Source organism: Chiloscyllium punctatum, chromosome 11, assembly GCF_047496795.1.
Source record: "Chiloscyllium punctatum isolate Juve2018m chromosome 11, sChiPun1.3, whole genome shotgun sequence".
NCBI classification, from domain to species: Eukaryota; Metazoa; Chordata; class Chondrichthyes; order Orectolobiformes; family Hemiscylliidae; genus Chiloscyllium; species Chiloscyllium punctatum.
The window spans coordinates 22,888,819-22,914,290 of record NC_092749.1 but is presented as its reverse complement, the minus strand read 5'-3'; the positions used below and the strand labels follow the sequence as shown (position 1 = coordinate 22,914,290).

Genomic DNA, 25,472 nt, shown 5'->3' with positions numbered 1-25,472 from the left:
GAGATGTAGAGAAGATGTTTCCACCAGTAGGAGAGACTGGGACCAGAGGGCACAGTCTCAGAATGAAGGGACAACAATTTCAAACTGAGATGATGAGGAATTTCTTCAGCCAGAGTGTGGTGAATGTGTTGTTGATCAGTCAGGGGTAAACGTAGGGTAGGGGAATGGGTCTGGATGGGTTACTCCTCAGAGGGTTGGTGTGGACTTGTTGGGCAAAATGCCCTGTTGCCACACGGTAGGGATTCTATGATTCTATGAAGACTTTCAAAGATACCAAAAAACAAAACTAACACAGTCAACAAATTGCTGGGTGCACATTGAGGGAAATAGTAATGATCTGATCATCATTACAAGGACACTACCAGTTCGCAAGGCGGCCATGTTTGTCCATCAAAAGTTGCCGCAGAAGCAGAGCGGAAGAGTCGGACATCACATAGAGCCGTGGTAATAGGGGACTCCATCGTGAGAGGAACTGACCGGGGTTTTTGTGGCAGCAGACGGGATTTAAGGATGGTGTGTTGCTTTCCTGGTGCTAGAGTGAAAGACATCGCGGACAGAGTGCAGGACATCCTCAAGGACGAGGGTGAAGAGCCCGAGGTGGTGGTACACGTCGGCACAAATGATGTCGGGATGAAGAGGAGGAACATACTACAGCGAGACTTCGCAGAACTAGGAAGAAGGCTAAAAAGCAGGACGTCCAAGGTGGTTATCTCCAGTTTGCTTCCAGTTCCTCGGGCTAGTGTCGCCAGAAACCGGGAGATAATGGACTTGAACGTGTGGTTGGGGAACTGGTGCAGGAAGCAAGGTTTCAAGTTCTTGGATCACTGGGGTATATTTTATGGTAACCATAAATTCTACAAGAGAGATGGCTTGCACCTTAATAGAACAGGGATCGGCATTCTGGCAGGCAGGTTTTCTGCTGCAACACCGCTACATTTAAACTAAGTAGCGGGGGGGAGGGGACAAGCTGGATGTTTAAAAAGGAAATTGAAGGGGTAGTTAGAACAAGAGAAGTCAAGAAAGACAACTGTATCAAGGAGGCAGAAAACTGGAAAAGGCATCATGCTGTAAAGTTGAGTGAAATAAGGGTTGAGGGGAAGGGTGAGAGCAGTAACAAATTAAAAATTCTATATATGAATGCACGAAGCATTAGACACAAGGTGGATGAGCTTGAGGCTCTTTTGGAAATTGGCAGATACGATATTGTGGGGATAACTGAGACGTGGCTTCATGGGGACAGGGCCTGGGAAATGAATATTCAAGGCTACATGTGTTATCGTAAGGATAGACTGACGGGCAGAGGGGGTGGGGTGGCCTTGTTGGTAAGGGAGGATATTCAGTCCCTTGCGCGGGCGGACCTAGAGTCAGGGGATGTAGAGTCAGTGTGGATAGAGCTTCGAAACACTAAGGGTAAAAAGACCCTCATGGGAGTCATCTACAGGCCCCCAAACAGTAGTCTGGATGTTGGAGGTAAGTTGAATCAGGAGCTGAAATTGGCTTGTCGCAAAGATGTTACTACAGTTGTTATGGGGGATTTTAACATGCAGGTAGACTGGGAGAATCAGGATGGTATCGGGCCTCAAGAAAGAGACTTTGTGGAGTGCCTCAGAGATGGATTTTTAGTGCAGCTGGTGCTGGAGCCGACCAGGGATAAGGCGATTCTGGATCTGGTATTGTGTAACGAACCAGAATTGGTCAGTGACCTCGAAGTGAAGGAGCCATTGGGAAGTAGTGACCATAATACAATAAGCTTCAATCTGCAATTTGAGAGGGAGTGGGTACAATCTGAAGTGACAATATTTCAGTTGAATAAAGGGAAATATGGAGCTATGAGGGAGCAACTGGCCAAAGTTCAATGGTTTAATACCTTAACAGGGAAGACCGTGGAGGAACAATGGCAGATATTTCTGTGTATAATGCAGAAGATGCAGGATCAGTTCATTCCTAAAAGGAAGAAAGATCCCAGGAGGAGACATGGGCGGCCGTGGCTGACAAGGGAAGTAAAGAAACATATAAGGTTAAAAGAGAAAAAGTATAACTTAGCGAAGATAAGCGGGAAAACGGAGGACTGGGAAGCTTTTAAAGAACAACAGAGGATTAGTAAGAAGGAAATACGCAGAGAAAAAATGAGGTACGAAGGTAAACTGGCCAAGAATATAAAGGAGGATAGTAAAAGCTTTTTTAGGTATGTCCAAGGCAAAAAAATGGTTAGGACAAAAATTGGGCCCTTGAAGACAGAAGCAGGGGAATATATTACTGGGAACGAAGAAATGGCAGAGGAATTAAATGGGTACTTCAGATCTGTGTTCACTGGGGAAGACACAAGCAATCTCCCTGAGGTAACAGTGGCTGAAGGACCTGAACTTAAGGGAATTTCTATTTGCCAGGATTTGGTGTTGGAGAGACTGTTAGGTCTGAAGGTTGATAAGTCTCCGGGACCTGATGGCCTGCATCCCAGGGTACTGAAGGAGGTGGCTCGGGAAATCGTGGATGCGCTGGTGATTATTTTCCAGAGTTCAATAGAATCGGGGTTGGTTCCTGAGGATTGGAGGGCGGCTAATGTTGTGCCACTTTTTAAGAAGGGTGGGCGGGAGAAAGCAGGAAATTATAGACCAGTTAGTCTGACCTCAGTGGTGGGAAAGATGCTGGAGTCTATTATAAAGGATGAAATTACGGCACATCTGGATAATAGTAACAGGATAGGACAGAGTCAGCATGGATTTATGAAGGGGAAATCATGCTTGACTAATCTTCTTGAATTTTTTGAGGATGTAACTCGGAAGATGGACGAGGGAGATCCAGTGGATGTAGTGTACCTGGACTTTCAGAAAGCTTTTGATAAAGTCCCACACAAGAGGTTAGTGAGTAAAATTAGGGCGCACGGGATTGGGGGCAAAGTACTAGATTGGATAGAGAATTGGTTGGCTAATAGGAAACAAAGGGTAGTGATTAACGGCTCCATTTCGAAATGGCAGGCAGTGACCAGTGGGGTACCGCAGGGATCCGTGCTGGGACCGCAGCTTTTTACAATATATGTAAATGATATAGAAGATGGTATCAGCAATAACATTAGCAAATTTGCTGATGACACAAAGCTAGGTGGTAGGGTGAAATGTGATGAGGATGTTAGGGGATTACAGGGTGACCTGGACAAGTTAGGTGAGTGGGCAGATGCATGGCAGATGCAGTTTAATGTGGATAAATGTCTGGTTATCCACTTTGGTGGCAAGAACAGGAAGGCAGATTACTACCTCAATGGTATCAAATTAGGTAAAGGGGCTGTTCAGAGAGATCTGGGTGTTCTTGTACACCAGTCAATGAAGGCAAGCATGCAGGTACAGCAGGTCGTGAAGAAGGCTAATAGCATGCTGGCCTTCGTAACAAGAGGGATTGAGTATAGAAGCAAAGAGGTGCTTCTGCAGCTGTACAGGGCCCTGGTGAGACCACACCTGGAGTACTGTGTACAGTTCTGGTCTCCAAATTTGAGGAAAGACATTCTGGCTATTGAGGGAGTGCAGCGTAGGTTCACGAGGTCAATTCCTGGAATGGCAGGATTGCCTTACACGGAAAGACTGAAGCGACTGGGCTTGTATACCCTTGAGTTTAGAAGACTGAGAGGGGATCTGATTGAAACGTATAGGCTTATGAAAGGATTGGACACTCTGGCAGGAGGGAACATATTTCCGTTGATGGGGGAGTGCCGAACCAGAGGACACAACTTAAAAATACGGGGTAGACCATTTAGGACAGAGATGAGGAGAAACTACTTCACACAGAGAGTGGTGGCTGTGTGGAATGCTCTGCCCCAGAGGGCAGTGGAGGCCCAGTCTCTGGATTCTTTTAAGAAAGAATTGGATAGAGCTCTTAAAGATAGTGGAGTCAAGGGGTATGGAGATAAGGCTGGAACAGGATACTAATTAGGAATGATCAGCCATGATCATATTGAATGGCGGTGCAGGCTCGAAGGGCAGAATGGCCTACTCCTGCATCTATTGTCTATTATCTATTGTCTATTGATGTGGTAGCAGGAGGACAAGGATTAGGTCCTGAATTTTATACAACATTCTAGAAGAATGTATAAATAGGGGGTGGTACTGTTAATCAAGGATGGCATTTGTGCAACAGTTAGAGATGACATTCATTCAGGAGATGAGAATGGAGAATTGGTTTCGGTGAGACAAGGAATATTAAAGAAATAAGTTGTTACTTAAAGGGTGTACAGGCCTCCCAACAGTAAATACAATAGAGAACAAATAACGAAGAAAATTACAGCACAGGAACAGGCCCTTCAGCCCTCCAAGCCTGTGCCAATCCAGATCTTTTATCTGGACTTGCTGCCTATTTTCTAAAGATCTGCATCTCTTTGCTCCCTGCCCATTCATATATCTGTCAAGATACATCTTAAATGACATTATTGTTCTCACCTCTACCCTCTCCACTGTTAATGTGCTCCAGGTCCCCACCACCCTCTGCATAAAGAACTTTCCACGCATATCTCCCCTCAACCTTTCCCCTCTCACTTTGAACTCATGACCCATAGTAATTGAGTTCCGCACACTGGGAAAGAAGCTTCTTGCTATCCACCCTGTCTATTCCTCTCATGCTTTTGTAGAGCTCAATCAGCCTCTGTCTTTCTAATGAAAATAATCCTAAGCAATTTAACCTCTCTTCACAGCTAGCACCCTCCATACCGGGCAACATCCTGGTGAACCTCCTCTGCACCCTCTCCAACGCATCCATATCCTTTTGTTAATGTGGTGACTAGAACTGTACGCAGTATTCCAAATGTAGCCAAACCAAAGTCCTATACAACTGTAACAGAACCTGCCAACTCTTGTACTCAATACCCATCCAATGAAGGAAAGCATGCCGTAATGCCTTCTTGATCACTTTATTGACCTGCATTGCCACCTTGGGGGAACAATGGACCTGAACACCTAGATCTCTCTGTACGTCAATTTTTCCCAGGACTTTTCCATTTACTGTGTAGTTTGCTCTTGAATTGGATCTTCCAAAATGCATCACCTTGCATTTGCCCAGATTGAACTCCATCTGCCATTTCACTGCCCATCTCTACAATCCATCTATATTCTGCTGTACTCTCTGATAGTCCCCTTCACTATCTGCTACTCTACCAATCTTAGCATCATCTGTAAGCTTGCTAACCAGGCAACTGATACCTTCCTCCAAATCATTTACATATATCGCAAACAACAGTGGTCCCAGGATGGATCCCTGTGGAACACCACTGGTCACAGGACTCCATTTTGAGAAACTCCCTTCCACTTTTACTGTCTCCTCATGCCCAGCCAGTTCTCTATCTATCGAGCTAGTACACCCAGGACCCCATACAACTTCACTTTCGCCATCAGTTTATCATGGGGACCCTTATTAAATGCTTTACTGAAGTCCATGTATAGGACATCAACAGCTCTTCCGCCATTAATCAACTTTGTAACCTCCTCAAAGGATTCTATTAGATTTGTAAGACATGACCTTCGCTGCACAAAACCATGCTTCCAATTACTGATAAGCCCATTTTCTTCCAAATGGGAATATATCCTATCCCTCGGTATCTTCTCGAGCAGTTTCCCTACCACTGACGTCAGACTCACCAGTCTATAATTACCTGGAGTATCCTTGCTATCCTTCTTAAACAAGGGGACAACATTAGCAATTCTCCAGCCCTCTGGGACCTCACCAGTGCTGCAAAGATATCTGTTAAAGCCCCAATTATTTCCTCTCTCGCTTCCCTCAGTAACCTGGGATAGATCCCATCCGGACATGGGGACTTGTCTACCTTAATCCCTTTTAGAGTACCCAAAACATCCTCTTTCCTTATGCTGACTTGACCTAGAGTACTCAAAGATCTATTCCTAACCTCAACGTCCGTCATGTCCCTCTCTTCAGTGAATACCAAATATACTGAAGGGTACAGTATTAAAGAAAAAATATTGGGAGCTTGTGATAAAGGGACAATGGGTGACAATAATCCGGATATAAACCAGAAAAATCATACTGACAGGAGTAGACTTGATGAGGAGTTCACAGAATACTTTTGAGATAGTCCCTTAGAGGAGAATATTCTGAAATTGAGCAGAGAGCAGGTTATTTTAGGCTTGCTATTATAAAATACATCAGGATTAATTAATGACCTCAGAGTAAAGACACCCCATTGGTAGCATCAAACACTATATAATTAAAATTTTAACTTTAATTTAAATTAAATTTTACTTTCAGCTTGAATGGATCTAAGATTGTTTCCCTTATTCAAGTTGAAAATATCAATGAAGTCATGAAAACCGAGCTAACCAAAGTGAACTGACTTTCAGGAGCATGGGATAGGTCAGTAAGTAAACTTATACTAAGTTAAAATTGCCATTGTCATAGAGCACCATAAAGCTGCTCGTCATTAGACAGAGACAGACAGAGATCTGAGAGTCACCATGCCTCAGGTGAGGGGTTAGGTTGTGAAGGCAGGGCCTTTATGATGATCACAGTTAGTCAGGGAATTTAACTCATGCTGTTACAGAGCCACGCAGCACAGAAACAGACCCCTCAGTCTAACTTGTCCATGCTGACCAAGTTTCCCAAACTAAACTGGTCCCATTTGCCTGCATTTGGCCCATATCCTGCTAAACCTTTCCCATTCAAGTAGCTGTCCAAATGTCTTTTAGATATGGTTACTGTACCTACCACTTCCCCTGGCATTTCATTTCTCATATGCAGCAGTATCTGTGTGAAAAGGTTGTCCCTTTAGGACCCTTTTAAATCTTTCACCTCTCACCTTAAAAACATGCCCTCTGGTTTTGAATTCCCCCACCTTAGGGAAAAGACCTTTGCTATTCACCCTATCTACACCAGTCATGATTTTATAAAGCTCTACAAAAGGTCACCCCTCAACCTCCTACGTTCTCTGAAAAATGTTCCAGCTTATCCTATAACTCAAATACTCCAATCCTAACTCAAATCAGCCATCCAGCCAACTGAACTAACTGACCCCATTACATCAATAAAGACATAGTGGAATGCACTTAAGAGGCTATTTCAGAATAGTCAGAATAAAAATGTTCCTACTGAAGGGGGTTGGTTAGCTGGATGGCTGGTTACAATTGCAGAGCAATGCCAACCTCCAGGATTTAATTCCCATACTGGTTGAGGTCACCATGAAGGACTGAGGCAATGGTGACCCTTAGGTTGAACTCACCACTCGTCCATCTTTCTGTAATGAGAGAGTAGCCTATGGACCTTGGATGAGGGAGATATTTACCTTCTACTACACACACTTTCTCACTGTAAAGCAAGATTCTAAAGGAAGGGTCCACCATCCATGGTACACTAAAAACATTAGGGAAGACAAATCTCAGGGCAAAAGCAAACAATTGTGCAAAGTTGAGCAGCACATCAGATGATTGGACAGAATGCAAAGTTGGCAGAAAATCACCAAAAGGTACACTAAGTTCTTTGTCTTTGTGAATAGGAGGGAGCTAGCTGGGAATTTAAAATGGATAGTAAGTCTGAAAAACCTTAACAAGGTGGATATGGAAAAGTTGTCTACTTTTAGGGGTACGTCCAAAAACCAGGCAGCACAGTTTTAAAATTCAGCATCACTTTTTTAGGACAGGAGATGAGGAGAAATCTCTTCTTCTCAAGGAACTGTGCAGCTTTGGAACTCAGCCTCAGAAAGGTGTGGAGGTGGGATCATTAAATAATTTTAAGGCAGAGGAAGATAGATTCTTCATGGGTATTGAAGGCTAGAAGGGGGTGGATGCTGTATTCCTGCTAATCTGTCCTTAAACTCAGTGTTGTTAGAGAGAGAGAGAGAATTGCAGGATTTTGATCCATTGACACTGAAGAAATGGTGATCTACTCCCTAGTCAGGATGGTGAGTGGCGTGGAGATGATATAATGAATTAATATCTAACCAAAAAGCATAGATCAAGGTTTAAAGAAGAGAGTTATTCAAGCAGATGATTCATTGTCATATTGATGCAATAAACGTTCAACTTTTTCCATTGCAAGTTAATACAGCAGTATAGAATATAAACTTTGTCCTTATAATTATAGCACATGCATTCCTACACATGAATATCATTGCCAAGAGTGTTCATTAAAACATATGGATGTAACTGCAAAACCATCTCAGTCACAAACTACATGAAAATTTAAATGAGGCCATGGGTATCAAGAGAAAAGACATGGTGTTCTTGCAGCAGTTCGAACCACATAGCTCTGTGGCCAACACAGGAATGAAGTACAACTTTCAAAACTTTTTAAACTTTAATTTCAACAATAAATACTCTTGTGGATTTTTTTTCAAAGTGCTGTGGAATGCTATGATATAAACCAAAAGAACATCAACAGAACTTCTTATTGACCAACAATGTGCCATATAAGTTCTTTCACACAATTAACTCAAGAATATCCAAAAGTCCACCTACTCTATTATCACTACCATCCAGAAAGGATAAGGACAACAAACAAGGGGATCACCACCACCTGCAAGGACACTCCAAGCCACTCACCATCCTGATTTGGAAATATATTGCTGTTCATTTGCTGTCATTGGGTTAAAATCCTGGAATTCCCTCCCTAAGGGCATTGTGGGTCTACCCAGAGCAACAGCCCAAAAAGGCAATTCATCACTGCCTTCTCAAGACTAACTAGGGATCGGCAATGAATGCTGGCCCAGCCAACAGTGCTCATGCCTCATGAGTGAATTACAATAAGGGTCTCTCCTGGAATCGTGTCAATCTGCCTTCTGCTCTGCCTGAGGGTGATCCGGAGGCCAGTATCATAAGAGGTAGTGGACGGATCCTATTGGATGAAAAGTTCATTAAACCAAGTTAATCTCCCTTCTGGCAGCTTATCCCTGCAAGGGCATCTCCATTTGCTGCTTCTCTAGAGTTTATGGCAGTGCACCTAGTAGCAGTTTTAATGCACCAATGGTGTGACATTCAGAGAGGGAAGCTTAGGAGGGTTGACTAATACAACCATTCTGAGAAACAGCAGGTAACATGCAGGTCACCTCCAGCTACTGCCATTGGGCTCTGCACCTGTATTGATGAAGGGCTTATGCCCAAAACAATGATTCTCCAGCTCCTCAGGTGCTGCCTGGCCTGCTGTGCTTTTCCAGCACCACACACACAGACTTGTGTTGATACTGCCCCAGGGAGCCCAGCTACTAAAGGCCAAGAGTGCAGCAGTCTATACACTGTCCTTCCAGGCCTGAACATTGGTATAAATAGCACTGTCTAACCTAACCCCTATTGTCCCAGGAGCTGCAATTTGTGATTCTGAGGAGGAAATCTCATTGCCTTTTGGATAGAGGCTGTTTGCTGGTGTGAATGAAGGTTCCTCCAGGCTCCACTGATATATAGACTGAGAGTTACAAAATACAAACCTCTGCTCCAGCTGGTGAGCTTGGAGGCAGGAAACTAGGAGAGGTGGTCTCGGACCTGAAGTCCTGTGTATCCCATTACCACCAGAATTAAATGCTGGGCAAGAATGCTCATGACTGACTTCCTGCCCCACAGCTAAATAATACCCAATTCATGACCATTGTGTCAATGCTGGGATTAACCCAACTGTGAGCAGGCATGTTACCAGTGCTGTGGGTCAAAGCTATTAGCTGGGGAGGGTCTCTCCTCCAGCCTGGGTCCTCCATGATCCTGGGATTCTTGGAGAATTATTCTGACAGTAGCAAGAGCTGCTGGCTTCTGATTACCTGGCGGGAATTCCACCTCTGGTCTTGATTCCAGTGGCCTTGCCACTGCCTGATTGGCGTGAGGTTCAGTGAGCCTTCTGCAAAGTAGGCACCTCCAGCCACCAGGTGAGACACCACAATAAGGCTCCACCTACGGATACCATTTGCCTCATGTGCTTACAGACTGACTGAAGAGCTAATGTCAGGATGATAGTTCTCGAACTTTCTTGTTTTCAGATGAATGGCCATGAGATGTAGATTCAACAGCATCCCTCATGTTCTGCTGGGAGGATATTACCCACTTCTTCAAATTCATTCTGACACTGTGGATCACCTCCTGCTACACCCTTACCAATGTGACTGATTTTGCATTGGGTGACCATAATTGAGTAAATGCGTGGGAATGAAAAATAATTCACCTGGGGGAGTGGAGGGGAAGAGAATGAAAGGTTTGTTACTAATTGTATACTTATTATATTTAACTGGAAGTATTAATTTGAGGTTCACTTGTGTGATTGCCCCAAAGACCAGTACAATCTTTCTATGCATCAGAAGTGCTGCAAGTTAGGAATGCACAAACTTGAGCTGCTGTAAACGTTTCCTACCTACATCCTAACTTACACATTGTACTCACCCATCAGCTCTCTCTGATCTACATTATCTCCGGGTTCACAGTGCCTTTACTTTAAGATTCTGACCTTTGTTTTCAAATCTCTCTATGACATGACAAATGTGAACCACAGCAATCTCCACACAATCCTTCACCCTACCATTCACTAAATCTTGGCGACCTTCTTCGGCCCTCTGACCTTTCCTCACCTTTGTGCTCCTCCAATTCAGGCCTCGTGCATACCCCCAATTTTCATGGTTTGCCGTTGGGCTGCAGTCTACACTCAAAATGCTAGAATTCCATTTCTCTATCTCCCCACTTCTCTCTTCCTTTGAGATGTCCTTTTCAACCTACCCCTAACTATTTTGGTCCCTTTTCAATATATCTCTGTGTGAAATGCTCTTCTGAAGCACGTTAAAGTTACTAGATAAATACACGATGTTTCACTGTTGGTTATGTTCGCCAAGCTGGGAATTTGTGTTGCAGACGTTTCGTCCCCTGTCTAGGTGACATCCTCAGTGCTTGGGAGCCTCCTGTGAAGCGCTTCTGTGATCTTTCCTCCGGCATTTATAGTGGTTTGTCTCTGCCGCTTCCAGTTGTCAGTTCCAGCTGTCCGCTGTAGTGGCCGGTATATTGGGTCCAGGTTGATGTGTTTGTTGATTGAATCTGTGGATGAGTGCCATGCCTCTAGGAATTCCCTGGCTGTTCTCGGTTTGGCTTGTCCTATAACAGTAGTGTTGTCCCAGTCGAGTTCATGTTGCTTGTCACCTGCGTGTGTTGCTACTAAGGATAACTGGTCATGTCATTTCGTGGCTAGTTGGTGTTCATGGATGCGGATCGTTAGCTGTCTTCCTGTTTGTCCTATGTAGTGTTTTGTGCAGTCCTTGCATGGGATTTTGTACACTACATTATCCAGCATGAGCAATACCAATGTTTTGAGTGCGAGCAGCAGCTGAATTTAAACAAACCCGGAAGGCTACAGCTAAGGTAATACAGTTTGTTTTAAAATTACTTACAGGTAGCGGGCAGCAGTGGTTTTTTTTCTCTTCACAGAAAGAGCGGGAGCAGCAGGGGAAGTGATGACGACCAGAGGGGCAGCCGGGACCCGGAAGCTGGTGTAGCACAGCTTACCTGGGTAGGTTTTTTTCCCTATAAAAGCACGCAAGAGTGGAACCCGAGGCACTACGGAGGTAGTGTCTCCCACCCGCCCTCCTCCTCTAACCTAATAATAAGACCCGTTGTGGTAAGTAGGTAAGTGCTGCATTTTGCTTGTTCTATTGTTTAGACCTAGTTTGTTTTTTTTTAAAAGGTTACTTTTAGAGGGATGGCAGTGAAGGCAGTGCAATGTTCCTCTTGCAATATGTTTGAGGTGAGGGATGCCATGGTCGTCCCTGCTGATTACACTTGCAGAAAGTGCACCCATCTCCAGCTCCTCCAAGACCGTGTTAGGGAACTGGAGCTGGAGTTGGATGAACTTAGGATCATTCGGGAGGCAGAGGGGGTCATAGATTGGAGCTTTAGGGAAGTAGTAACTCCAAAGATTGCAGACAGATGGGTGACAGTGAGGGGGACTGGGAGGAAGCAGCCAGTGCAGGGACCCCCTGTGGCCGTTCCCCTCAAGAACAAACATACCGTTTTGGATATTTGGGGGGGCAGGGGGCGGGGGGGGGGGGAAACTTACCAGGGGTAAGCAATGGGGTTCAGGCCTCTGGCACAGAGCCTGTCCCTGTTGCTCAGAAGGGAAGGGTGGAGAAGAGCAGAGCAATAGTTATTGGGGACTCAATATTTCGGGGCTCAGATAGGCGGTTTTGTGGGGGCGAGAGACTCACGTTTGGTATGTTGCCTTACAGGTGCAAGGGTACGTGACATCTCTGATCGTGTTTTCTGGGTCCTTAAGGGGGAGGGGGAGCAGCCCGAAGTCGTGGTCCACATTGCCACCAATGACATAGGTAGGAGGAGTGCTGAGGATGTTAGGCAGGCTTTCAGGGAGCTAGATTGGAAGCTCAGAGTTAGAACAAACAGAGTTGTTGTCTCTGGTTTGTTACCCGTGCCACGTGATAGAGTGTTGAGGAATAGGGAGAGAGAACAGTTAAATGCATGGCTACAGGGATGGTGCAGGAGGGAGGGATTCTGGTATCGGGATAACTGGGGTTCTTTCTGGGGAAGGAGGGACCTCTACAAACAGGATGGTCTACACCTGAACCTGAGGGGCACCAGTATCCTTGGGGGGAGGTTTGCTAGTGCCCTTGGTTGGGGGGGGGGGGGTTTAAACTAACTCTGCAGGGGCATGGGAACCTAGACTGTAGCTTTAGGGTGCAGGACCTGGAGTGTAGGGAGGTTAGGAACATGGCATCAATCTCAAAGAAGGGTGCCTGTAAACAGGAAAGTGGCTTGAAGTGTGTATACTTCAATGCAAGAAGTAAACAAAATAAGGTAGGTGAACTTGCAGCGTGGGTTGGTACCTGGGATTTTGATGTTCTGGCTATTACGGAGACATGGGTAGAACAGGGACAGGATTGGCTGTTGCAGGTTCCAGGGTTTAAATATTTTAGTAGGGTCAGAGGTGGGGGTAAATGAGGGGGAGCTGTGGCATTGCTTGTCAAAGATAGTATTACAGCGGTAGAAAGGACGATGGATGAAGACTCGCCATCGGAGGTAGTTTGGGCTGAGGTTAGAAATAGGAAAGGTGAGGTCACCCTGTTAGGAGTTTTCTACAGGCCTCCTAATAGTCCAAGAGAAGTAGAGGAAAGTATTGCAAGGATGATTCAGGAGAAGAGTGAAAGTAATATGGTGGTTGTTATGGGGGACTTTAACTTTCCAGATATTGACGGAGAAAGCTATAGCTCGAGTATGTTAGATGGGTCGGTGTTTGTCCAATGTGTGCAGGAGGGTTTCCTGACACAATATGTAGACAGGCCAACAAGAGGTGAGGCCATACTGGATTTGGTTCTGGGTAACGGACCAGGCCAGGTGTTAGAATTGGAGGTAGGTGAGCGCTTTGGGGACAGTGACCACAATTCGGTGACTTTTACTCTAGTGATGCAGAGGGATAAGTGTGCACTGCAGGGCAAGAGTTATAGCTGGGGGCAGGGAAATTATGATGCAGTGAGGCATGATTTAGGATGCGTGGATTGGAAAAGTAGGCTTCAAGGGAAGGGTGCTATTGATATGTGGAGCTTCTTCAAGGAGCAACTATTGAGTGTCCTTGATAAGTATGTACCTGTCAGGTAGGGAGGAAAGGGTCGTGTGAGGGAGCCGTGGTTTAATAAGGAATTGGAATCCCTTGTTAAAGGGAAGAGGGCGGCCTATGTAAAGATGAGGTGTGAAGGTTCAATTGGGGCAATTGAGAGTTATAAGGTAGCCAGGAAGGATCTGAAGAGAGAGCTAAGAGCAGCAAGGAGGGGACATGAAAAGTGCTTGGTTGGTAGGATTAGGGAAAACCCAAAGGCTTTCTATAGGTATGTCAGGAATAAAAGAATGACTAGGGTAGGAATAGGTCCAGTCAAGGATAGTAGTGGGAAGTTGCGTGTGGAGGCTGAAGAGATTGGGGAGACACTGAATGAATACTTTTCATCAGTATTCACTCAGGAACAGGACATTGTTGCCGATGTGAATACTGAGTCACAATTAATTAGAATGGACGGCTTTGAGGTATGTAGGGAAGAGGTGTTGGAAATTCTGGAAAGGGTGAAAATAGATAAGTCCCCTGGGCCTGATGGCATTTGTCCTAGGATTCTCTGGGAAGCAAGGGAGGAGATTGCAGAGCCATTGGCCTTGATTTTTATGTCCTCATTGTCTATAGGAATAGTGCCAGAAGACTGGAGGATAGCAAATGTGGTTCCCTTGTTCAAGAAGTGGAGTAGGGATAACCCTAGTAACTATAGGCTGGTGAGTCTCACTTCTGTTGTGGGCAAAGTCTTAGAGAGAATTGTAAGGGATAGAAGGAGGGCTGGAAGAAGACAGAGGGTAGTAGTTGATGGTAAAGATTCATCTTGGAGTGCAGTTACTAGCGGTGTTCCACAAGGATCTGTTTTGGGACCTTTGCTGTTTGTCATTTTTATAAATGACCTGGAGGAGGGGCTAGAAGGTTGGGTGAGCAAGTTTACGGATGATACAAAAGTCGGTGGAGTTGTTGACAGTGAGGAAGGATGTGTCAGGTTACAGCAGGATATAGTTAAGCTGCAGAGCTGGGCAGAAAGGTGGCAAATGGAGTTCAATGTGGGTAAGTGTGAGGTGATTCACTTTGGTATGAGTAACAAGAAGATGGGGTACTGGGCTAATGGTCAGATACTTGGTAGTGTGGACGAGCAGAAGGATCTTGGTGTCCATGTACACAGATCTCTGAAAGTTGCCACCCAGGTGGCAAATACTGCGGTGAAGAAGGCATATGGCGTACTGGCTTTTATTGGTAGAGGAATTGAGTTCCGGAGTCCTGAGGTCATGTTGCAGTTGTATAAGACTCTGGTGCGGCCGCATCTGGAGTATTGTGTGCAGTTTTGGTCGCCATACTATAGGAAGGATGTGGAGGCACTGGAACGGGTGCAGAGGAGGTTTACCAGGATGTTGCCTGGTATGGTAGGAAGATCGTATGAGGAAAGGCTGAGGCACTTGGGGCTGTTTTCATTGGAGAAAAGAAGGTTTAGGGGTGACTTGATAGAGGTGTACAAGATGATTAGGGGTTTAGATAGGGTTGACCATGAGAACCTTTTTCCACGTATGGAGTCAGCTATTACGAAGGGGCATAGCTTTAAATTAAGGGGTGGTAGGTATAGGACAGATGGTAGGGGTAGATTCTTTACTCAGCGAGTCATGAGTTCATGGAATGCCCTGCCAGTAGCAGTGGTGGACTCTCTCCCTTTATGGGCATTTAAACGGGCATTGGATAGGCATATGGAGTATAGTGGGCTAGTGTAGGTTAGGTGAGCTTGGATCGGCGCAACATTGAGGGCCAAAGGGCCTGTACTGCGCTGTATTTTTCTATGTTCTATGTTCTAACCACAATAACGAGCACCTGAGCTACAAATCTTCTCACAAACTTTGAAAGTTTCACTGTTTTAGCTTACTCCAATTCAGAATGGAAATCAGCAAACTGCTCCATTTAATGTGTTGAGAAAAACTGTATGTTTCTTAAATCCTTAATAATTGTCTTGTTTCACCTTGGCTTCTTTCTGGCAGAGATTGTAACAAATTAAAACAGACCAGAGTCTTGCCTTTAGACTATTTGAAATATATGGCAATTACCAGTAAAAACAATAGATTACCAATTTTATAGTTGATTGAATTTGCAGTTAATACCATCAACAACAGCATAGATGCATCTATTGTATTAACTAAAGAGAACGGTAGTTATTCTTGGATATTAATTCCAATGATTTATGGCTAGTGACCCACACTAGTCACATCTCCAGTTAGACTGTAAATGGGTCGAATTTTATTTTTCCCAATGCAAAAAAAACTAAGGCTCAATTCAGAGACTGTGTCTTTGCTAAATAGGAGTCTCCATCCAGCTTCCAGGACACTAAGCATATTACAGTGATCTAGTTTTAATGCTGCAGTCTCATATACATCTTATTTACAATGGCAGCTGACATAAAAGGGAAAATTGATTTTCATTTCCTATTGCAAATGCAACATATTTCAACTATGATCATGTTACAAAAGCTCTGGTTTTCTGTGATAAGAAACTTCTGCATCAAATGCACAGACTTAGCAGGGGCTAATTCTGTTCTTTGTAATAGTAAGCTCCACTGGTACTGCTCATTGCTCCAGTAATGCCTTAGCCTGGTCCTCTCTTACGTTGCATATTGATCCTGTGTCTTTTTTATGATTAATCACGGTGCCGTGATTGGACTGAACCTGACTTAGCGAGTCACAAACGAATGTCACTCATGCCTGAATACTTTGTACCTGCTCGTTCAACTGCAGCAGCCAACAGTACTATTCCTCCAAATTAAATCAGGCAGACCAAACTCAGGTAACTCAATCTGTTTTTCAATCTTTCGCTCGAAGCCAGGAGCGACAATACAGTCAATAATTTACCAACACTTGTCCAGTCCACACAGCTGCACTGATCATCGAGCAAGTACGTCCTTTGTCTAAAAGTTCTAGTTCAGTGCTGACTACACATTTCTGCATGAGCCAATTATTGTTTAATGGGGTGCTGTACACATTTTAAAAAGAATTAAAATATTATATGATTATTTTTATATGAGCCTGGGCATGAATTACCTGCGACAGAGAGCGCCAGTCCATGTGGGCACTGCCAATGTAGATGTGCTTCCTGTCCACCACCCAAAAAGAAGAACGAAGCTCACCGCCAATAATGGGAGTCATATTTATGTATTTCACTAGTGCACCTGGATGTTAAACAGTCAACAACTCAACATTAGCTGCTACTTAATATCTTCAAACCACATAGTGATGCACAGATGACACAACATTAAGGTCTCTCATCATCAACTGAACAGATTGAGAGTTTGTTGGCAGAGTATGTCATCAATATTATCACATAAATATCCTTTTAAAATTGGGCATGTATGAAATTGAAATACGAGAAGTAGTTGCACTCAAATAAAATCTCATATTATAACCTAATGTTATTGCTAATAGAAAACAAGCTCTTTATTGAATTCTACACTGATAAGGTCAGCAATATGACTTTACTAACACCATTAGCTGTCTAAATATTACTCTGCTGTTACTATGGGATTGTGTTTTAAGTTGACCTATCCCTTTGGGCATGAAGTTTAATCACTGTAAATGAGCCAAGCCTGAAGCCAGCCAGAGTTTAATTGTAGTTTAGTGAAGGAAGTTCTCAAAACTAACAATTTTTGGCTCTCGGTCAGACAGGCAAGTATGAAATTTAATAAAAGTACAAAGTGCGAGGGAAACCCAATGGGTCTTGCAGCATGTATGGGTAGAGAAACGTTTTGAGTCCAATGAGTTTTCTTTGGATCCAAATTAAGGTGAAATTTAATATATTCCCTGCACTTCGAAGTAGCAGAGCTGAAGGGTGACATGTGAAATGTGATGACATCATTCAAACACTTGCATAGACTAGATGCAAAATCTACTGCTTTATTTAAAGAAAAGAGTTGGACAGTATGCATTATTTGGAATTCTGTCCCTTTAAGGCTGAAGGTTTCTCAAACAGCCCCAGTGCTTTTGGCATTTCACATAGGAGGTGATAGGGGATGTTCAGTATGGTCCCTCACACATGGACAGCTGGACAGTAATACCAAGCAAGGAATCATCCAAAATGTGTTCCTTTATTTATGCAATAGCTATGCCAGGTGCAATGGATGCCTTCTGCAGTAATTTGCTCTTTCTTCGTCTTCTGTATTGCCTTTGGCATTAAAGGGAAGGCTTGTAGAATTGAAGTTGACAACAAAAAAAAACAAAAGTCCATGCAAACCGTTGCAGTGTAAATGAAGCATTACTTGGCATGAGACAAGTTGAAAGCCATCAACTTGAAATGACTATTCAAGAGATTAAAACCATCAGAGCAATTACAACTCCCAACTGAAACTGGCAGTGTAAATGTAAGCAGAGTGAGTGAATTATGAGCCAGCTGCAGGTTTGACAGACAAAAGGAGAGGTTTACGAGAGCAAACACTCCTTACTATAATTGGTGATAGTGATTTTAATGTGAAAACTATATAAAGTAGGCAAGCCAAAGGATGCGCAGGGCATCAGAGGATATGAGCAAATAGACAGCACACCTGCTTCAGGCGATAAGCTGCTTAAAGAGTGAAGAAAAAAACCCAAAAAACTTAAATTTATATAGCACTTTTCATGACATCAGCATAGTGCCAAGACAATTCATAGCCAGTGAAGTATTTTCATAGTATAGTCATTGTTCTGATTCAAGACACATGGCAGCCAATTTGCAGACAGCAAAGTCCCAGAAACAGCACTTACATAAAGTAGTCTTTTCTTGAAGTCATATTGATTGAAGACATGGGTTAAACCAGTTGTAGGAGACTGGATTTGTATACAGGCAGTGAAAAGAGCGTTTCATAAGACAGCCTGTGTTCCAAATAAGAAAGTAACATAGTAGTCTGTTCCTAGGTTCAGTTCCTGGTCTGTTATAAAGTAATCTCAGAGGCAGGCCCTATATTTAGCTTTGATAGGCCTTGTTAGGGATGGTAAATCTGGTCAGCGTTCTCTCCCTTCCTAATGCCCTGGGCATGTAGATGTCAGAACAAAGGAGGGATTTTCACTTGACTGCAATGTTCTCTGTGGAAAAAGAGCCCCTGAAGATTAGGATAGAACCTCATTGTAACCATCAACATGTTAAGTACTCGAAAGCAACATGCTGACAGGAATTGGGAGAAAGTGAAGATGGTAGATGCTAGAGATCAGAGCTGAAGAAGAGTGGTGCAGGTCAGCCAGCATCTGAGGAGCAGGAGAGTTGACGTTTCGAGCATAAGCCCTTCGTCATTCCTGCTGAGGGGAAAACCTACCAAAGATGGTTGATTCCCTTTTCATTTAAGCTGATGGAAAGACATTCCAATATGTTCTGCTAAATGGGTTGACAAGAACCTAGCCCCATTATCCACATACTGAAAGGTATCGAATGCAGGTAGAACAGTCCTCAACCAAGATACCAACACCTTCGTGGGAGGAGAAAGAGAAAACTAATGGAAAGAGGAGAAAGGAATGACAAGGAACATCTAATTACCACTGACACTAATCCCTAAATAAATTTCCAACAGGGAACAAGAGAGATTTACAGTTGGCAGATTCATTGGATTTTTACCAAATATAAAATATAAAACTGTAGGAAACTGATAATTAATTAATTGATTATGAAAAATGTGGTGCTTAGCTTTAGCATGCAGAATGCTCAGTAGGAAACATCAGGGAGCATTTCCAAAATAATAACTAGCAGCTGAAGACGTTGCCCTGTGAGATCAAAAGCCATGGCAAAATGAGGGCAATTATACAGAATGCAATTAACTGCCAATCTGAAGCAATTATGATCCTTAGGTTTCAGAGGAACACAAATGTGTATTAGTTTAGTGAGCTTTTGATGGCATTATCATCAACGTGACAAGGGAACTGGTTGTCTGCAAGGGAATTAAATTACAATGCTTAGTTCTCCCTTTATAGGAATTGAGTAGGATATAGTCCTCTTGCAGTTGTCCTTTAGTTCTGACAGCCAAAGAATAAATCTGAGGATGAAGTAAAGGGAGATTTAATTGTGCTGAAGGATTGCAATTAAATGGAGTTCTGATCAATTCAATTTCTTGTGCAGGGGATCAGTGGTAACTTTGTCACCTGTCAAAAGGTTGAGGACTCATCGAATCCCTACAGTATGGAAGCAGGCCATTGACCCATCAAGTCCATTCCAACCCACCATAGAGCATCCCAATCAGACTCAGTCCATTCCTGTAACTCTGCATTTCTCACAGCTAATTCACCTAGCCTGCACATCCCTGAACACTATGGGCAATTTAGCTTGGTCAATCCACCTAATCTTCTTTGGACTTTTGGAAGAAACCAGAGCAACCTGGTGGAAACCCACACATACATGGGAAGAATGTACAAACTCCATACAGATAGATAGTCACCCGAGAGTGGAATCAAACCCAGGTCCGCTGGCACTGTGAGTCAGCAGTGTTAACCACTGAGCTACCGTGCTGATTCAAGTTTGAGTTCAGTGACTTAGGCAATAAATCTAGCCTACCGCTTTGGTGCATTGCTGCATTATCAGATGGACTCTCTTTCTGATGCACAACTGTATTAAACTGAGGTTCCATCTGCCCTCAGGCTCTGGATCCTATTTCACTATTTCAAAGAAGAGTAAGGGAACGCTTCATCAAAATTCCTCCCTTGAAGAGCATGGTGGCTCAGTGGTTAGCACTGCTGCCTCACAGCACCACTGTCCCAGGTTCAATTCCAGCCATGGGAGACTGTCTGTGTGGAGTTTGCACATTCTCCCTGTGTCTGCGTGGGTTTCCTCTGGGTGCTCCAGTTTCCTCTCAGTCCAAAGAGGTGCAGGTCATGTGAATTGGCCATGCTAAATTGCCCGTAGTGTTAGGTGCATTAGTCAGAGGGAAATGGGACTGGGTGGGTTGCGCTTCAGAGGGTTGGTGTGGACTTGTTGGGCTGAAGGGCCTGTTTCCACACTGTAGGGAATCTAATCTAATCGCTAAAGAATTATCTAGACATTATCACATAGCTTCTTTGGGGATTCAGTGTACAACTAGTTTGCCACAGTTCCTATGTTACATGATTTCATTCAAAATAAAAGTGCTCTAGGACATCTTGAGACCCTAAGGGAGAACATATAAATGCAAGTTTTTCCATTCTCTTATTGTTTAAGTCCTTCAAAAGAACTTACATTTTAATTTGGTGGAAATGAATATTGGCAAGATTTTTCACTCATTGATAGTATAATCAACATTACAAGTTATCAGCTCCAACAGCTTGTTACATACCTTTTCTCTGTGGTCATTATAATTGATAGTTAAGAAATAGGCTTTCAAAATCTTAAAATAAATATTTCAGAGTCAGTTTCATAGAAAACCCACAAGTAAAGTTAATTGTCCAATCAAAGTCTCCCTCCAATAGGAAGGATGTTGTGAAACTTGCAAGTGTTCAGAAAAGATTTATAAGGATGTTGCCAGAGTTGGAGGATCTGAGCTATAGGGAGAGGCTGAATAGGTTGGGACTATTTTCTCTGGAGCGTCAGAGGCTGAGGGGTGACCTTATAGAGGTTTATAAAATCATGAGGGGCATGGATAGGATAAATAGACAAGGTCTTTTCTTCAGGATTAGGTGGGGGTTCAAAAATAGATGGCATAGGTTTAAGGCAAGAAAAAAGACCTAAGGGGCAACTTTTTCACAGAAAGGGTGGTACGTGTATGGAATGAGCTTCCAGAGGAAGTGGTGGAGGCTGGTACAATTGCAACATTTAAAAGGCATGATTATGGGTATATGAGTAGGAAGGATTTACAGGGATATGGGCCAAGTGCTGGCAAATGGGACTAGATTAATTTAGGATATCTGGTCGGCATGGATGAGTTGAATCGAAGGTTCTGTTTCCATGCTGCACATCTCTATGACTCTAATATCCACTCTATTCCTTATTTAAAGTCATAGAGATTTAACAGCACAGAAGCAGGTCCTTTGGCCCATCAGCTGTGTGCTGGTTAAAAACAAGCATCTAACTACTCTAATTTTCCCACCACTTGACCTATAGCTGTGTATGCCTTGGCATCACAAGTGCACATCTGAATACTACTTAAATGTTATGAGGGTTTCTACCTCTCCCAACCTTACAGGCAGTGAGTTCTGGACTCCCACTGCCCTGAGTGAAAACATTTTCCTCACATCCCCTTTGAACCTCTTGTCCTTTATCTCAAATACATGTCTCTATGTTCACAAAGGGGAAACAATGGTTCATCCCGCATACACACAAGTAAACAATTTCATGCCTCAATTAACCTACTGAGGGGTTCCAATCTCTCCCGGCCTCTCCATATTCTTCTGCTTTCTTCATCACTCACAGCCAAAGTTACCATATTGGGGAAAACTGCAAATCAATTTAGGATTAAAATTAGCCCTCACTGCTTTCCCATTGAAGAAACTCAACTCCATTGGAAATCTGAATATGTTTTTGAGAAGAGTATTTAATGATGTTCCTGACTGAGGAGCTTGGTAGCCAACAAACCTAATGCAGCAATAGTCTAGTGGGACATTACTAGAGGCCAAGGTTGCATGGTAACAGTTGATCGGTAGTTGTAATTATTAGCTCTGAAGAGCAGGCATATTGGACTTGAAACATTAACTCTTTCTTAACAAATGTCATCAGACCCGCTGAGCTTCTCCTGCCCTTTCTGTTTTTATTATTATTCACTGATGGACCACTTGATTATCCACAATTTTAGGGCAAATTTTTTTCTTACCGTTAACTTTCAGATTTGTCGTTTCCTGGGATCCAAATTGGAATTTATTAATCGGGATTCTCAGGCCTATGTTACGAGTCTTCAAGTCCTGCAGCTTCTCAAATATCTTCTCACCCTGGCAAATGTCATTTATGGATTTTAGAAAAAACACAAATAGCATTTCCAAATCTCAAAAGAAACATTTTGTTTTCATTTCTATTTGTCAAAGCATAATTTTCCAGTATCATTCATATTTGCATATTTTTGTCCATCAAACTGGCCAAATGTATCTGGGTTCCTTTTGGTTGGCCTGATGCCCTTACAAGTCCAATCATGTTGCCCAGCCAAAGTCATGGGCTGTGTCCTAAACTCATTCTGACAAATGTACAAGTAGTTACACAGTAGCAGCTGCCATAGTTGTCAATACTTGTAAACAGTCTATAAACATGGTCCTTCTTAATGTTGGCCCAGAATGATACAATTGTCTTTTTTGAACAGAAATTTAACAGCCATTAGTAGATGCCAGCTTTCTGCATGGGGAGGACTGAGCTTATTTGCCATGCTTCAGAAACAACCCCCACAGCTATAAAGTCATGGTGGAAATGAAGCCACAAATACCTTATTGTGTCAATCTGTGAGTTTAGAGTATTATAAGTATTGTCATTATATTTAGTAGCCTACATATGTAACTGTATAAACCTAACGTAGTAAAAGGTATTCTATTTAAAACAATGTTGGTAGAACAACATTTCCACTTCTGACCTTTCAAACCCACAAGCCCTATTGCTCTGAAGGGCAAGGGCAGCAAGTGCATGGAGACACCATGCCCACAAAAATCCCTTCGAGCTCACACGCCTGACTTTAAAATATGTCACCATTCCTTCAGTTAATGGATCAAAAATTATGGATCTCACACACACACACACACACACACACACACAGAGCTGGAACTCAAAGGCAGTTCACCACCACCTTCTCTAGGGAAATTAAAAAGGAATTATTACTATTTGGCTTGATTTTACAAATGTGATTTTTATTAATATTTTGTCTCAGTTTCTATATGGAACATGTGAGCAGGGCTAGGGTATTCAGCCTCATAAGCCTGCCCCAACACAGACAGACACTATGGCTAATTCACGTCCCCACCTCAATACTCTCCTCTGAAGTGCCTGGGATTAGCCCTGTCATCTAGCCTGGAAGCAGTAAGACATAGGGATCGCTGGTAATTCTGCAGTTAATTCTCTCTCGAGGGAGGGAAGTGAAAGGATGCATATAATCAGCTGGGGTTGGGAAGTGCGTATGTTTCACTTGTGGAAACTTGACTTGTCAGGCCATTAAACTATAAAACCATCTAAAGGAGCCCAGAATTGTAACAGCATGCTACTTGATTAAAGGACAGCTGATGTGATTAATTGACCCTGCCAATACTGTTGCATGTGCTGACCATGTAACTACTGTTGATTGTCACAAAAACCCATCTGGTTCATTCATATCCTCTGGGGAAGGAAATCTGCCATCCTTACCTGATCTGGCCCATGTGTGATTCCAAACCAAAGCAAGGTCTTTGACTCAAATGCCTTCTAGGTAATAAACACTGACCCGCAGCAATGGGCCTGTAGTAATAGCGGGGGGGGGGGAGGAAGAGTGTCATACACCAGATGGACACTTCCTCCTGTTGCAGAGCTACAAGGAGACACCTATTAACTTGTACCTTCATACAAGTGCCAGATGCTCCCTGATTCACAGTGAACATGAACTAGTCAATTCTCTGTACAGAGAACATTAATTTTCCACATCATTACTTTCAAAGTACAACAGCTGTAAGGCTCTGCCTCAGAAACTAACAGGTTCAGGTCTCACTTTGGAGACATGAGCACATGCTCTCAGCTGACATTTCAATGCAGTTCTGGAGATTGCTGCATCATCACATGAAACAAGATGCCATTTGACTCTTGATTTGTACCTGCCTAATTTAATTTTGAGTCTATATCATTAAAGTATGAGTTGATAAACAGTGCATATTTTGAAAAAAAAATAGATACCAGTGGGTTTTTATAGGTCTCCTGCGGGTTGAGAAATATCAGGTTTTATTCCAATGCTTGTTTATCTAACACATAATAAGATTATTTAATTTGCAGGTAAACAGATTTCCTTTAAAAAGGAATCTTTTGATATTGGAGCAACACTAACCTCACAGAATTCAGGGTTTGCTGATTGCTATTACATTCTATGGTTCAGAAATATATCGTCTTCCACAAATTGTGAGAAGCAAATTTTCTGCCTCTACTTACTGACTCAATTGAGTCTCTTACCCAGTGACTTAGTGAATGGTTTTGGTCCAGATCACCATTTTTTAGAGCCCACTTGGAAGAGACAATATCAACGCTGTGCAATGCTGCATCCAGCAACTCCGTCCAGCCCTGGAACAAGGAAATGTGCTTTGTCTTGTTGTCAGTATTGTCCAGCCCATCTGGAATATTTTCAACAAGCTGAACCCTGGAGAAAAATACATGGTTTTCATTTAAGATTCAAGAAAGAATACTTATTTTGCACTTACCTGGGGAATACAAAACCAAAACCCTAACCTCATTTCAGCTGCTCATAAATAATTGGAAATGAATCATTGGGTGCATCAACCCTTAACATTAAAATCAACCTACCCTGAGCCACGCACATTACTATCAGATAATAGATCAATGTATAAGTCATTCAACATCAGTAATAGGGTAAAAAGCAGTCTATAGAACATATCCTTTTATTCTTCTGGATTTGAAATTGTTGACTGAATGGAAAAAGAACTGTTTTATAAACAAGGATTTTGAAAGGAATTGTTGCACTTTTAGAAAGCAAGTTACTGAAATTCATTGTAAGCTGTGTTTGTCCAAACAGTGAGGGAGGATATTTGAAGATGGGCCAGACCCAGGGGTGTGTACAGAGTGAGATTTGGCAAGTAACAGGATTGGTTAGTTAAGCTGTGATCAATTGTGGAATACAAATGCCATCATCCTAACAACAGCTATCTAATTGGTTTCTGAGTAGTTGAACAACTTGTGGGTGTGAACAATATCAGAAGAAGCCTTTGGACTGCTGCAAAGGGAGATGGGTGTGTCTTTCACTTCAGTAAAATACCTAAAACCTGAAGACAGCCTGTTTATTTTCCCTCACCAGTGGCTGTAAGCTGTGGCCTTTAACCAGTAACTAAGAGATTCTAGTCATCAATGTTTCAATTGCTTGTGTCTCCTGTATAGAACTGAACAAAACC

At 43.0% G+C, this 25,472-nt stretch overlaps 1 protein-coding gene across 1 annotated transcript in view; it reads right to left on the bottom strand.

Moving 5' to 3' along the window:
• The window catches only part of pld5 (phospholipase D family member 5), a 101,924-nt gene that overhangs the window by 57,492 nt on the left and 18,960 nt on the right, over positions 1–25,472 (bottom strand). Inside the window, exons 3-5 of the mRNA XM_072580493.1 lie at positions 24,523–24,706; positions 22,232–22,346; positions 16,545–16,672 (exon numbers count right to left, since the gene is read on the bottom strand). Of these exons, the coding sequence (XP_072436594.1) occupies positions 16,545–16,672; positions 22,232–22,346; positions 24,523–24,706 (427 nt within the window). The remainder of the gene's footprint in view (positions 1–16,544; positions 16,673–22,231; positions 22,347–24,522; positions 24,707–25,472) is intronic.